Source organism: Sebastes fasciatus, chromosome 11 (genome assembly GCF_043250625.1).
Source record: "Sebastes fasciatus isolate fSebFas1 chromosome 11, fSebFas1.pri, whole genome shotgun sequence".
Taxonomy (NCBI): Eukaryota; Metazoa; Chordata; class Actinopteri; order Perciformes; family Sebastidae; genus Sebastes; species Sebastes fasciatus.
Window position 1 is genome coordinate 32,814,841 of NC_133805.1, and position 16,285 is coordinate 32,831,125.

At 37.7% G+C, this 16,285-nt stretch overlaps 1 protein-coding gene and 1 non-coding gene across 6 annotated transcripts in view; one reads left to right on the forward strand and one right to left on the reverse strand.

The window, feature by feature from the left end:
* The first annotated feature begins 767 nt into the window (after positions 1-767).
* The window catches only part of LOC141777754 (ATP-dependent 6-phosphofructokinase, platelet type-like), a 37,735-nt gene continuing 22,217 nt past the window's right edge, over positions 768-16,285 (forward strand). For 2 of the 5 annotated variants that reach the window (XM_074652297.1, XM_074652298.1), the window contains exons 1-8: positions 778-1,035; positions 7,502-7,575; positions 10,533-10,610; positions 11,040-11,229; positions 11,319-11,484; positions 11,600-11,644; positions 13,053-13,161; positions 15,557-15,652. In XM_074652297.1, coding sequence (XP_074508398.1) covers positions 921-1,035; positions 7,502-7,575; positions 10,533-10,610; positions 11,040-11,229; positions 11,319-11,484; positions 11,600-11,644; positions 13,053-13,161; positions 15,557-15,652 — 873 coding nt within the window. In that variant the 5' untranslated portion in view covers positions 778-920. Of the gene's footprint in view, positions 1,036-7,501; positions 7,576-10,532; positions 10,611-11,039; positions 11,230-11,318; positions 11,485-11,599; positions 11,645-13,052; positions 13,162-15,556; positions 15,653-16,285 lie in introns of all 5 variants that reach the window. The other 3 variants (XM_074652299.1, XM_074652300.1, XM_074652295.1) reach the window with 3 other exon arrangements.
* On the reverse strand, positions 14,090-14,181 carry trnar-ucu (transfer RNA arginine (anticodon UCU)). The gene is given in 2 exon segments: positions 14,090-14,125; positions 14,145-14,181. It is a non-coding gene; the product is annotated as a tRNA-Arg (tRNA).

The window sequence follows — 16,285 nt, forward strand, 5'->3', positions numbered from 1 at the left end:
TCTTACATAGTCTGAAATATCAGAAACATGGGCATTTATGGTATTTGTGTGAGTCCCAATTTGTAGTTCAATTGAGCTTCCGTCATTATACATAGACACTTGTCCGTTTTGGGCATCCAGATTGTTTTCTAAAAAAGGGTAAGCTAACTGGACTTTGTGCTATAGATATCTATCTGACCATTCTGCAGGGAACCACGTCTATAAAGACTAGGTCTGTCAAAGTTAACGCGATAATAACACGTTAATGCAAAATCGTTTTAACGCCACTAATTTCTTTAATGCATTAACGCAATCAATCTTGCCTGTTGGGCTGCAGTTTGCCATGTTATGATGTGAGCATATTGTTTTATGCTAGATGCAGTACATGTGAGGGTTTCTGGACAACATCTGTCATTGTTTAGTGTTGTTCATTGATTTCCAGTAATAAATGTATACATATATTTGTGTAAAGCAGCATATTTGTCCACTCCCATGTTGATAAGAGTATTAAACACTTGACAAATCTCCCTTTAAGGTACATTTTGAACAGATAAAAAAAAAGTGTGATTAATTTGCGATTAATTAAAAAAATTTATTGTATCTATTGATAGCCATATTAAAAAAAATATATATATATATACATATATATATATATATATATATATTTTTTTTTTGTAAGTTCTGTACATATTGTATACACGCGTATACCTGCTCATGCCTCATTGTTGTCCTAAAGCACGGAGTGAGTCATCTTAAGTAATGTAGGATCTTTGCTGAGGGGGTGTGCACGTGCAGGTTGAGGGGCGGGCACCACTGCAGTCCTCCTACATTCACCTCTCCTCCTGTCCTGTCTCCTGTCTCAGATACAGTCAAGCGTTACTTGCCTCCGCAGGGCAACATTGTTATTTAGGGGGTCTGGTAGGTGACAGGGACAGACCGACATGATGGCCGGCGTGGTGGCAGCACCGAAGCGACAGGACACCCGCAAACTGTTCGAGAACCTGACCGGAGCTGGTAAATCCATCGCGGTGCTGACAAGCGGAGGAGATGCTCAAGGTAACGTTGTGTAGCTCGAGTTCCATTATCGGACAGCTCTGCTGCCTCTTTTGAGTTTACCAATTCAATGCTGCCAATTAACAACAAGGGGAATATAACTGAGCTCTCATGTCATGGGTCGTTTTTTTCTAATAACGCACGATAATTGTATTTATTGTCCCAAATTGGTAAGGTTTAAATTAAGGAGCGTTAAGCTAGGTTATAACGTTAGTTAGCTAGCTATAACACCATCATGTTGCTGTTGGACAACTATGTGTAGCATTTCACGCTGTTTCACAATTTTTTTTTGGTGTAGGTTTGCCAATATGAATCCTCCATATTCAATAGGAGACATGACAGAAACATGTCAGCTAAAGACCTGTCCAATAATGGATGTGTGGCCGCAAGCTTGTCCGATAAAGGATCCAGTACGTTACAGTTACATTCTCCTGTAGAGCAAGTCGACGAAGGGGCTGTTTAAAAACGTCTCAGACCATCAAAGAGGACAAGTTTGGTTTATTTAAGCAGCATATGGATATATATTTATTCTACCTTAAAATGTGTAAGGTGCTAAATGAATCTGTTATGCAACAGCTGACTCTCCCATCCACACTCCTGTCTCACATATATTTGAATATCAGTGAGATTTAGCCATTTATTAGTATTATATTAACCCATATTAATAATCCAGGCCTGCTAAAATGAGTCTAGGTTGGAGTGTGATGTGCTTTTGGATAATTTGTAAACATTTTTTAAAAAAAAGCAGCATTAATATCAACAAGTGGTAGAGATGATGGAATAATTAAAAATGCATCTCCCTACATAAAGTCTATAATTATCATGCATCCTGCACCATTGCATTTATATTATGGACTGTGTGCATGCATAGTCCTTATTTAGGACTGCCTAGAGTTTTTAGGTTACCTGTTGTATTAAAACCATGTCATTTGTTTGGATAAGTTGGATAAATAAGTTTTGAAAAGTAATAGTGATCAAATGGTCTTCTCATCAGGAAAAAAAGCTCCTATATCCCAGTAGATGTGTAGAAACACTTGTCTTGCATCACAGAGGATGAGGAGGTAGTGAGAGGACCAGAGTCAAGTTAGACAGAGTAAAACACCCCACTTCCGATTGAACCTTTCAAAGTAAATATCTGATGTTTCAGTTTGCTCTGTGGCGCTTTAATTTTGAAGGCGTTATATATCGACTTCCGGTATGTTTGCTGTTAACTTCACCCATCCTTCACTGAGGGCTGTGCTGCCTACGTGAGAAGCAGCGAGTAGACCAACACTGCAGTGATGTGGGTAGTGATGCTGAATAGAAGTCAAATTAATGCAAATAAACTAAAACATGTTACTCTTAAAATGAGGGGTTTTATTAAGTAAAATAGTAAATTATTATATGCCATTGCTAATTAATATTCATGAGATATCTCCATGGGGATGTATTAAGTGTATTTAGAGCTTCACTAATGACCTCATAACACGTTATGCTGTTTTTGTATCACTCGTGCATCCTTGTATAATGCTCTTATAATGTATTTGAAACATCATCAGAACATGTATTTTTATTCCCATTTATATTTTGTCCTTCTGTGGTGTATATATGTTGTGCTCTGCCATCTATAGCTACATACAGTGCTGTAGGTTCACCACAGGCTGTTACATAACACTGTGTGTCTATAGGCTGCAGCACATCAGCTCCCGTGCTGCTGGATATTACAGCAAACCTTTGTTGAACTAACGTGAAACAGCATATAACATTTAATTGAAACTGATGATGCACAGAGTCAGACATGCATTACCAGCATCCTATATTTCTTCCATTCATAACTACTGGCTGCTGGTTTTTATTATTAATTGAAGATTCAATGTCTAAGGGAAATACTTTACCATCTGTATGGGTATGTAGCCTGCGTCTTGAGTAGATGTCAGTTCAGAAGCGGAGCACTTTGGAAAACGCAGCTGTAACCGTTATGTAAACCGTAACATCAGTCATTGGTCCTCATGCACAAGCACTAATTTCCATCATTTATATGTAAATAAAGTTTCTGAACTATTCCATGCTTGCATAAATCTGATGAAGAACAATCACTGTTTTAAGAATGTATTAGAATTTTATTCCCAGAATTTTATTCATGAACATTAAATAAATTGAATTATTTTCCAAAAACTCTAAAGAGAATCTAAAGAGACATACTGTATGTTACACATATCGTGATTTTTCATTAGTTACAAACAAGTGGAATGTGTTGTTTAAATTAGCTCCAGACATTAGATTATAGTAGCAATAATAATAATAATAATAAATAATATAGTTCATTTAATTAAATAGAAAATCAACAAAGAAAAGCAACAAGCTAAAATGCTGAATATGTTATATTAAAAGCCAAACAAGGATATGAGCTTTTCTGTTGCAGATGTAATGAAAGCCTGATGCATTACTAGATTATTAGTATCATTATTATATCTTTAAGCATAATTAATATTAGTTAACAAAGGTTCCCCGTATTGGGTTAGTACTTTTCCATCCTGCCTATCAAGATAAGGAACATTTATTGGTTTCATTTACTATTCTTGACTAGTTCAGATCTTTTCTACATATTAATTTGTGGTATGTGATACAAAGAAAGTCCTCCTTCACAGGGAGGTCAGAGTCAGACTTCTTTAAAAAAAAAGCCTTTCGAGGCCTGTAGTTTTGAAACTGTGATTTCAGATTTAACAAATTAATTCAATTTATTTAAAAAATAATTAATTATTTTTGAGAAACGTTTACAACCTTCTTTTATTTTACTGAATGTTCTGTGCACACAGGGGCACCGAGCTCAACCTTACTGCAGTATGAAAAATGATTACCAAGGCAAATGTTCTTCTTACCACTCTGGGGAGAATACATTCACACACACACACACACTTGATATGTTTATTCAGGCCAGAGGGAAATAGTCACAGCACTTCATGATTTGTGAGAACAAATGGTTCCAAGAGCTCAGCTGGAACATAACTCACACACACAAGAAGAGAAAAGAGATGCATTTGTGTAGTTCATCACCATTATACGTCATTCAGTGAAATTTCTTAAACATATCGTCTAATTCAAACCCATTTCACATGTTTGGACAGATCCCATCCCACCAATCAGCTCTGTCCTGGTCTCTTAGCAACGCTAGCTCATCCCACCAGCACTCCCATCAGCACAGCTTGCATACTGTGTTTCTACTGTGAAGGAAACCCTCCTTTGTGCATCTATCCTGCATGGGACCTTATTTACTTAGTTCTTCGAGTTAACAAAAAATCTCCACTTGGTATCAGTTTCATGTTTAAAATGAGACAATCCAGTTTTCTGTGGATGGATGTGATTGTTTAGTTTGTACCTGAAATGATTAGTCGATTGACAGAAAACTAATCTTCAACGTTTTTGATAATCGATCATTTTTTCTCGCAAAAGATGCCAATCATTCCGTAGTTCCGGTTTCTCACTTGTGAGGATTTGCTGCATGTTTTTGTCTTATGTGACAGTAAAGTGAATATCTTTGGGTTCACGGCTGAAAATAATCGTCAGATTAATCGATTATGAAAATAATTGTTGCAGCTCTGGTTCAGTGCAGCCACAAACATCAGCTGTGTCTACACTGCCAAAAGATCAAGTTAACTTCAGCCCAGCGTGTTCGTCTGAGTTTATGCAAATTTAGCCTTTTGAGATTATTTTTTATGCTTTTTACGTCTGTTGAACGTGACAGCACCTAGAAACATTGCTGACAACCCACTGTAGTGCCTGTCATTCGGTAAACAACCAGTAGAAATACATGGTTCATGTTGCAAAGTCATCTACAAGCCAGGTTCAAACTGTTCTGTCTGACGATCCTGTGTTTTTATGCCAGAGCCCTTTGCAGTGTGCCAACCTCAGTGAAATGAATAAGGGGCTACATTTGTTTGTTGTATGCAGTGCTGTTTTCTGTCTGAACAGAGCCTAAATCATGACGTTGTCATCCAAGAAGCGGTCACATCCCGTGCACATTCTGCAGACAAGAGCGAGTGAATGGGACGGGTTGTTTAAAGCATGCGGTGTGGGAGGACATTTGGCAGAGTGAGCTCTGTTGACTGGGAGGGGCAGCTTGTGCCCGCTGTGCTCAGTGCTCCGCTTCACTCATACTGCCACAGAGAATGGGCTCAGAAAGATCTAATGCATCCTGCCTTTATAAAAGTCATCATTTCATATCAGTATGCGTCGTATGACAAAAGTCTTAATAAGTGGGATGATTCACAGTGAGCTGGCCTTGAGACCCCTCAGTGAAGGTTTTTGACAAAACAAGCAATTTGGTAATTTGGTCCATCAAGCTTTAGGTTTACTAATTAGATTTTTTTTGTTAATTTCTAAGATTTTGCAGACTTAAGCGCATTAATATGTCATTTTCTAGGGTCTCTCAATCAAAACAATAACAAAACAGAGTTTGGCGACATTGTGAAGTAGCGTGGAATCATGGGAGTTGTTGTCTTCACCACCATTGCAGTCATTGCAGTCAGTGTCTCCCGGTTAGGATTCCTTCAGCGTTCATCATCCAGGAGGTTTTGAGCCGAATTATCCGCAGAGGTTATTCTTCTCCAAAACACACAGACGTGGTGATTAAAACCAGTAAAAACACTGAATCAAGTAGTTTCACATTCAAATTCAGTGTTTCTCCAAAGCTGTTTGGCAGACACAGCAGCTCCTCAGCTTGTTTCTCTGAGAACTTAAGAGCCAGAAAAATACTACACAAATATACCACAAATATCTAAAAAGTCTATCGTAAAAATGTGGTTTAAAACTGGATAAAAAGTCAATTTTATGACACCTTGATTAAAATTAAGGATTTCTCTAGGTTTAAAAATGGTTGGAAACATTTGGGATTGTGTAAGTATACAACTAAACAAAATATTAGGGCTGCCAATCGATTAAAATATTTAATCGCAATTAATTGCAAATTAACACTTTTTATCTGTTCAAAATGTACCTTAAAGGGAGATTTGTCAAGTATTTAATACTCTTATCAACATGGGAGTGGGCAAATATGCTGCTTTATGTAAATGTATGTATATATTTATTATTGGAAATAAATTAACAACACAAAACAATGACAAATATTGTCCAGAAACCCTCACAGGTACTGCATTTAGAATAAAAAAATATGCTCAAATCATAACATGTCAAACTGCAGCCCAACAGGCAACAACAGCTGTCAGTGTGTCAGTGTGCTGACTTGACTATGACTTGCCCCAAACTGCATGTGATTATCATAAAGTGGGCATGTCTGTAAAGGGGAGACTCGTGGGTACCGATAGAACCCATTTACATTCACACATCTGAAGGTCAGAGGTCAAGGGACCCCTTTTTTAAAATGGCCATTCCAGCTTTTCCTCACCAAAATTTAAGTTTGGAGTGTTATTTAGCCTCCTTCTCGACAAGCTAGTATGACATGGTTGGTACAAATGGATTCCTTAGGTTTTTGTAGTTTCATATGATATGATATATATGATAATATCTTCACTCTAGCTTTAAAACTACCACCTAAAAATCACAAATTGCATTAATGCGTTAAAGAAATTAGTGGCATTTAAACAAATTTGCGTTAACACGTTATCCCGTTAACTTTGACAGCCCTACAAAATATATAACACAGGTCAAGTCATTTTTAGACATTTTAATGCAGAAAAGATACATATTGTACCTTTAACAATTAATCAGTTATTTGGAAAAAAATGACTTGTTTTTTGAACAGATTATGAGAATAACCATTAATTGCAGCTGTAATTCTCATTTGTAGACTATTTCCCTTTGCAGTGATCTTTTATCATTGGCTTCCATATCCAATTTAAAGTTTAATCATATCTCTCAGTCTGCATGTATCTGATGCAATGCTGATGCTACAAGATAGGATCTCTCTCAGCCAGTTGTACATCAAATACTTTCATTTAATCAATCAATACCACCAATATCAGCCTCTGTCTGCTTATGTGAAATTGTACAATCAATGTGTTGATCACAGACTCGGTCTGAGATTTATAGTCTGTGCTGTTTCTAATTCCACTAAGTGCTGCGACAGACTCCTGTTCCCTCTCTCTGTTTCTCTTTTTGACCTTTTTACTTTCACGTTGTCTGCTGGTCTGTCTGGCTCCTACCACTCCCTGTTTATGCTGTTATGTCAACTATTTCTCTCTTTCTCTCTCTGTCAGTTTTGACCTTATTAAATAGTGATTTACCAAAATTGAATGGAAGAAGGAAACTTTTTTTCCAATGGCAATTATTTTATTATTTTTGAATGTATAGCAAATACTCATGACTTGCACATTTTCCACTTGTTTGTGCTCCTCCAATGTGTGCATTCTTAGTTTATTCGTTTCCATTCTTTGGCTATTTGCATACCATATCAAACACATCATGGCAGCAACAAGAATGCATATTGAGAAATTGTTTCCGTGACAACCTTTAAATCTTCTCTGTCTGTTAACAGGTATGAATGCGGCCGTCCGGGCCGTCGTCCGAATGGGCATCTACGTGGGAGCAAAGGTCTACTTCATCTACGAGGTGAGGCGTGACTCATGGCTCAGGCTCCAGACGTGGCCTCTGGGCAGTCTGCCGTCTCTGTCGTACTCGACAGTGAGCTAAATTAGTAGACGAGTCTCCCTCGTTGGGCTGTGATTGTCTTTGAGAGAGCCAGCAGGACTCAAAGACTTGATGTTACCCTGCATTTGACCTTAAAAAGTTTAAATCTAAATAAGTGTTGAGACATAGAAACTGGATTAGTGGGCAACTCCGGGTTCTGAAAATAGTTGATATTCAACACACTGTCACTCCCAACTCACTCCCAACTTGTCAAATACCAACGCTTGGTCAGTGGCCCTACGCTTCAGACTATGACACTCTAGGTACCCTTCTAGCATCAGTTTTAGACTCAGGGACGGCATCATGTCTGAAAAGTGAAGCCAATGCGGAAGTGCCTTAAACTTGCATTCTTTCTAACAGCCAGCAGGGGGCGACTCCTCTGGTTACTAAAAGAAGTCTGATTGTATAGAAGTCTATGAGAAAATGAGCCTACTTCTCTCTTGATTTATTACCTCAGTAAACATTGTAAACATGAGTTTATGGTCTCAATCTCTAGTTTCAAGTCTTCTTCAATACAGCATGATGTTCATTTAGTAAATTATGGTCCCATTTAGAGTCAAATAGACCATAAAGCAGGGGATTTGCACTTTGCAATAATAACCATTTTCCTCTTTCCTTGGTGGATATGAATTCTGGACTCTGGGCCTGTCTCCATGTCATCTTATTTATCCACTGTCCCCAGAGGTAAATTGTACTTCCTGCTCATTGCTGAAACTATTTAAACTCCCTATAAGGTCGGTCTTTATTTATAACCTGCTGGTAGCAAGGCAAATATTTGCATTCATATAGATACTTTAATGTATAACACAGATCTTATGATGGTTAACACTGGCTTGTTCATAGGGAATAGCTACATTTTCTAATTTAGATAAAGCCAACTCATATTTAGTCTTTCAGTTCAATGTGTTGAGTTTAGTGACATGAAGATCAGTGGTACATAATAGAAATATACTGATTCTGATTTTCTTTCTTTATAAGAACTACATACTAAGAACAGCATGCACAAACGTTATTGTAACTTTCCTTTCATGGAAAATTTTAATTTTATTGTATGTTCACAATAAAACATTCACTATAAAATAACTCACATTTTCTCCAAAACTGCTAAATTTACAAGACTTTCTTGTTACAAGACATTTTCTTTAAGGTTGTTCCTGCATGGCTTATGTTGGACTTGCGGGAGCTTTATGTCTTCTTTACTCACGCTGAAGAACTTCCACATCGACGACATGATGTGTGCGACTGTGTGCTTTACGTAAAACCATCATGCGGCACAATGTGTGTAAATTTGACTGGCAAAAAATATACAAAATATATATATATGATATATATGAGCCTGGTGGCTGTTCGATCGGTGCATAAAGTTGACCATGCATGTCCATTTTGCTTTACACTTCTTTTTCTAGCTATTAAATGTAATTCCTATTTCACTAAAGACCTGTTTTATGTTTTAGCATTTTACAAGTATCTTCATTTGAGTTTTGATAATTCGAACTTTCTTTGACAATTTAAAGATAAAGCTTTCATCACTCATTTTTTCATTTATGGCTCGTGTGCTGAGATAGTTGTGCGAATTTGCAAAAATATAAAACATCTTCAATGTTTTTTGTTGCATCTTAGACCAGTTTCATATGGCTAATCCATCATGCATTAATGCTACTTTTATAGACAGTGAATATGTAAAATGTAAATGCAACTTTGAGGGATTTGTTCCCACTAGTGTCACACATCTCACACTACAGCCATTCATGGTGCTTTACATAGTTAGACCTATTATGATTCAATATCAGAAAAAAGCAACAATAAATCCCCGTTTCATTAATATCTTAAAGTCGTTCGATATCGAATGTCTGAGAATATTATCTGCAGTTTGAGTGGGCGTGACGCCACTGATGACAGTTAGAGATGATCTGGTCTCAGTGTGGATATAATTGGATTACCAGGGGCAGACTTCATCCTTCTCTGGCTGCACTGTCATCCCCATTAGCCTCAGACAACCACTGGGCTGTGAGTAACGACAGCTGAGTGCCATGATGCCTCTCTTTTGGTTGGGACTCTGGCTGGTAGTTTGGATCAGCACTCTGACTGAAAAAAAAATGTAGAACCTAAAAAGCATATCTATCAACGCCAAAAGATCATATTTAAGTTATCATTCTGTTTTGATTATATTGTTTTCAAACATTTGGGCAACCACTCGGTCTGAGAAGTGAAGCCAATACTGAAGTGCCTTAAACTTGCATTATTTCTAATAGCCAGCAGGGGGCGAATCCTCTGGTTGCTAAAAGAAGAAAAGAAAATGAGCCTACTTCTCACTTGATTTATTACCTCAGTCAACATTGTAAACATGAGTTTATGGTCTCAATCTCTAGTTTCAAGTCTTCTTCAATACAGCATGATGTTCATTTAGTAAATTATGGTCCCATTTAGAGCCAGATAGACCATAAAGCAGGGGATGCTTTAGGGCAATTGACAGGTTGCTACCACGTCTGGGTTTCGTCCTTGTTTTCGTCTCAGAACTTTAACCCTTTCATAGTGTGTTTTCAGTTCTTGAAAGTTAATTATAACATTTTGGTCGTCTAAAAATGTCTTATTCAGCGTTCGGTTGTACTTAGCTCCATCCTCTCATGTTAATTCTGGTACTTCTGTTTTTTTATTTTACCAATTTTCATACATTTTATATACTAAAAAAATAATTTAATATTTGAAAAAAAAAATCTTTGACAGATTAATTTGTAGCAAAGATAACATTTACAGTAGCTGTAGCCCTAAACATATTACGGCTCAGGATGAGAATATAGTGAGCCACAGTCGCGATTACTGTTTACGTAGGTGTCCTATATGATCCAGTGAACATTTATCATATGTGTCTGTCCTCTCAGGGGTACCAGGGGATGGTGGACGGAGGAGACTACATCAAAGAGGCGACATGGGAAAGCGTCTCCAGCATGTTGCAAGTGGTGAGCCGAGCTTTCTGATGCTGTTTCAGGTCGCGCCCTCTTGATATAGTTACATGTGGCTCTTATATTCAGCTATCAATAAAAGACTTGATCCAGTGTTAATGTTATAATTATCACTGTATATTTTAGCACCATAAAATGGCATTTGTAAATTATTTCTGGCAGAGGAGCAGCAGTATTGGTGCTTCGGCCAACACAGCGGAATATCTGCTGTGTTGTAGGACATCTGTGATGATCATTGGATGTGACTCAGCAGCAACGCTTTTAGCTTTGAGCCAAATGAGTCTGTGATTGAATTAGACCTTTGCACTGTTTGTCATTGACATTGTCTAAATGACATTCAGTGCAACAATGAAAAACGATTTGTCTTGTAGATATCGTAAACGAGATAATAATGTGATTTCAGATTGTAATTTGTGTTTCCCTCAGGGTGGCACAGTCATCGGCAGCGCCCGCTGTAAAGAGTTCCGTACCCACGAGGGCCGCTTGAAAGCCGCACACAACCTCGTGCAGCGCAGAATCACCAACCTGTGTGTGATCGGTGGAGACGGCAGCCTGACCGGAGCCAACCTGTTCAGAGAGGAGTGGAGCGGCCTGTTGGATGAGCTCCTCCAACAAGGTGATTGCTCATTCTTGACTCCACATTCCACACTACTCTGACTTTACAGGTGTAAAGAGAGTCGCCTCCCTCCCTCTCATGTCTTTCAGGTCTGATCGATAAGGAGGCAGCCCGCAGTAACTCGGAGCTCCATATCGTCGGCATGGTCGGCTCTATCGACAATGACTTCTGCGGCACCGACATGACCATCGGCACTGACTCGGCACTGCACAGGATCATTGAGGTGGTGGACGCCATCATGACCACCGCTCAGAGGTGAACAAATCCAAAGACAAGACATACAAGACATGATATAAAAGATGAGAAGATAAGTCCACGGGATTACACTGATATGTTCTGACGTTTCTTTTGTTTTTCACTGTTTTTCCAGCCACCAGAGGACATTTGTGCTGGAGGTCATGGGCAGACACTGCGGGTAGGCTCGTCACCTCGTGTTACAGTACATCACAGAGAGATAGAAACACCATACACATAAGAACATATACATAAGAATATATATGCAAGTGAGATATGTTACTGCACATACTAATTCACAATAACCAAACAAACCACACCAAAATGTATGCTGACAACATTTTGAATATCACATGCACATTTTAAAGTCACATGCTTTGAAGTCCATAGATCTGGTAGAATTTAAGAGTGCACATATTATTTACAATGCAAGAAATAACGTACTTCCTGGCAACATACAAAAATGTTTTCAGACAGAGACGGGGGTTTAAATAAAAAAAAAAAAAACTTTATGTTCGTACCACTAGGAAGAGCATGTTTCAATTTGTGGGGTGAATTTATGGAATGGGTCAGATGAAGAAATTAAACAAAATACAAATATAAATCAATTTAATAAAAATTTTTAAAAAATGTTTTTGAGAGGTACAGGCATGAGGAAGGGGCCTTGCCTCTTTTGGGACCGTGACGCTCGTTGATGTCTTTTATTTTTATATTAAGATGATTATTTATGTGTACAGTATATTAGGAGCTGCAACTAATGAGTATTTTCATTGTCGATTAATCTGTTAATTATTTTCTTGATTAATCGACTAGTTGTTTGGTCTATAAAATGTCAGAATATGGGGAAAAATGTTGATCAGTGTTTCCCAAAGCCCAACATGACGTCCTCAAATGTCTTGTTTTGTCCACAACTTAAAGATATTCAGTTTACTGTCATAGAGGAGTAAAGAAACCAGGAAATATTCACATTTAAGAAGCTGGAATCAGAGATTTTTTTTTTTTTTTAATTACTCAAACCAATTGATTATCGGATTAAAATAGTTGGTGATTAATTTAATAGTCAACAACTAATCAATTAATCATTGCAGCTTTACAGTATGTGATAAACATTAAGTTCATTATTTAAGTAAAGGTGAAAAGTGTACAACCATATAAGTGTTAACTTCTGTCTACTCCTTTTGGAATATATAATATTAACTTATTTAGTTTATTTAGAATTTGCTGTCGATGTTTACTGTTCAATTTATTGGTTATTCTTGTTTTGTTTTCTTATTTGTTACATGTTTGAAGTAAATATATTTAATCTCATCTAACAAGCCAAATCCATTCTAAATATATATTAGCAGATTTAACTTAACTAAATTAATTAATTAACTTTTTTTTTCTCTCGTATTCTTTTGGAAAGCATATTCTGAGCTTTGAATAAGTCATGACTTGGTCAAAATATTTTTTGTGGAAATATAGATGAGGCCCATGCATGTGTGTGTTGGGCAATAGTCTGTGTCAATGAAATATTCCACAACAAATATCTGTTACAGGGAAGTAAAGATTCAAGGTAATTATTAAAATGTGTGTGTGTGTGTGTGCAGATACTTGGCCCTGGTTAGTGCCCTGGCCTGCGGAGCAGACTGGGTGTTTATCCCAGAAATGCCTCCTGAAGATGGCTGGGAGGACAGCATGTGTCAGAAACTGTCTGAGGTAACACACACACACACACACACACACACACACACACACACACACACACACACACACACACACACACACACACACACACACATCAGAAGACTAGACCAGACACTAAAAGACCTTTTTGGTGTAGAAGATTCATGTGTAAAAGAGCAGCTCGGGTGGGACTCGACCACAACCTTTGAATCACCTATCTATCTATTGCACCACAGAGCCTGTCGTGTACAGGACAATATCTGCAGACATCATAACTCCCTAACTTGCCAGTTTCAGGAAAAGTTGACTACCACTTCAGGGAGTTGTTTAACTCAACTTTTCTCATATACACTGCAAACACTGACCCCGCTTGAATAAAAGCAGTTCATGGAGCAGCTGGCTTTTTCTAAGTCAGTATCAAATTTGTGGTTGTTCATCTCAGCTTCACTTGACCATTTAAGTCAATGTAAAGTGGGGATTTGAAGTGGGTGCCGGTAGCTAAAGGAGCTTGTTTTTAATGGAGATTCATGTATAGGAAGAGTCATATATATATTTCCCCTCTAAAACCCATACTACTCATTTTTACAAGTTGCAAGGTTTTGCAAAATAGTAGTTGACTAGTTGATCTGCACATATGCTTTTTTTCAGAGGTGTAATAATAATTTATCCATTCAATGTTTCACATTGTCTTTCCAACAAGTTCTAAAAGGTGATTTAACTAATACACTTTTCTGAGTAATCCGACCATGGATTTATTAGGAGAGTTGGATAAGGCGACGCCGGTCAATATTGCTGCCTATTTGTGTCAGTGGCCAACCGCACTACTGTGGCCAAAAAAGGTACGTCTCCATAGGAGAAACAATTGTTTAAATATAGGAAATCAAAGTGCATGTCAGCAGCAAAAGGAGCCTGTTGATGAACATGAATACACAGATTTGTGTCCTCTCTCTCCACAAAAGAGCGACTCTGGTGGGACTCGAACCCACAGCCTTTGAATTACAACTCAAGTTGTTGACTAGAAGTCCAATGCGCTATCCATTGCGCCACAGAGCCGGCTGCTTCTAATTTTAGACACAGCCACATGCCTACACACACTCCTTTAACCCTTTGAACTCTGCAGTAGACACGGTCCGCCAGTGCCTACATTGGTATTTTTGCTTATTGTGAGGTCATTTCTTGGAGTATCTTCAAATTCTTCATATCCCTAGAATCTGTACAACCTAGGCTAAAAGGTTATATAAGTCAATAAACTATAGTAATTGACAAAAGTATTGAGATTGTGTCATAAATAAAAAACATACAAAAATTGGATGTTTTTTTCATAAAATGTTAAACAGATGTTAAATAAACACACAAAACGTATTGATCCAAACGATTTCTAAATATAGCAACATGGACAAAATGTTTCTTAACACCCCATAAGTTATCTGAACTCTGCACAATTTTTAGTTTTTGAGATATGCTCATTTTAATGAGCAGAAAAAGTGCAAAGGCGTTTTGATAGTTTTAATACTTTCTGCACATAACATAACTTAATGACCTCATCATGAGCATACTACATGATGATGTGAAAGACAGAAGCCTCGGCTTTCCACTGCAAAAAGATTGAATGCTCTAGCTCTTATGGTTTTTATTTGAGATTTACTTAAACAGGATCATGCAGACAGCAACCTACCATGGCCGCCTGCGTGAGGTCCGTTTTTAAAGGGTTAAAGGAATACTACGGCCATTTTCAAAATTCATACATGTTATTCCTATGGTCTAAGACAGTGCAAAAAATATTAGTAAACATTAACAACTCTCCCAAAACCAAAAACCAGAGTGCTAAAACTCAAACTTGTCATGTCCTAGGGTATAAAGTGTGGCGTTTTTCCATAGACCATGAATGGGGAGAGATGTTCTAGATGACACTGAGAGCACCCAGGGAAATGTTCTGAGTATATGGGGACATTTTCTGTTTCACAACTGACAACACTACAATAGAATGAAGCTCATCTGGGTATAAAAAAGAAAACAAACTTTCTGTGGATCCATTCATTGTCTATGGAGCAGCTCCAGACTTTAAACCCCATGACATCACAAGTCTAAGACTTACTTCTCTGGTTTCTGGCTTTGAGAGAGAGGAGCTCATGTTCACAAACATTGATTGAACTTTCATAGGCCATGGAAATAACAAACTGGAATTCTTCATTTGGGTGGTGTTCCCCTTTAAGACTTTTCAGCACATTGCGACATTGATTTTAGATCATCAGATGATTTGAAGAGGAATTTAAATTTGTTACTATGTACAATATTGTTATTCTATGACAGTTCTCTATAGAACAAATAGAAAAATAGAAAAATTAACAATACACATTTTGCTTAATCTGATACTGACTGATGCCTTTTCAGTAGATTTGATGTGGTGAGTGTGTTTGTTATCGTCCAGAGCCGATCTCGAGGTTCCAGGTTGAACATTATCATAGTTGCTGAAGGAGCCATTGACAGACAAGGACAACCCATTACCTCTGATTTTGTGAAGGATGTGAGTAGCGCTCAGTTTCAGACTGACGCAGAGGGGGAACCAGAAGCTGGACCAACTGGTGGACAGCAATATGTGTGATAAATTACAGCACAGCGTTTTCACAGTGTTTTTTTTGTCTTGTCCAGACACTTGCCACATTTTGAGAGAAGGAATGAAAAATTTTATATTTTTTACAATCAAGTTTTGGTGTCAGTGTGGTTTCTTTAGCTACCATTTTGCACCAATGATTAATAATAATACTGGAAGAAATCTGTCCGACAATTTTGACACCCTCAATAGCAGAAAATACATCTCTCTGATGTGTAAAACTAGCCGCTGAATGGTCATACTTTCAAGCCGTTTATTTTGAATTACGTCAATCTTTGACTGACATGTTGGTCTGTAAATGAAAGTGGCATTTACCTCAAACATTGTCCTGCCTGTCAGTGAGGGGGTGATATGATCTCCCTCAGTTCCACTGACTGACAATTGGTGGCAGTAATGTGCATCTTAGTCATCTGTAACTTTGCTATAAAAAGGCAAAGAAGAAGATTGCTAGCTAGCAAACAGGAATTCCTCAAGTTAAAGAGTGGAAGTTTCAAAATATTCAAAACATTTGCTTTCAAAATGTTTTATGAAGAAGGAAAGTCATTC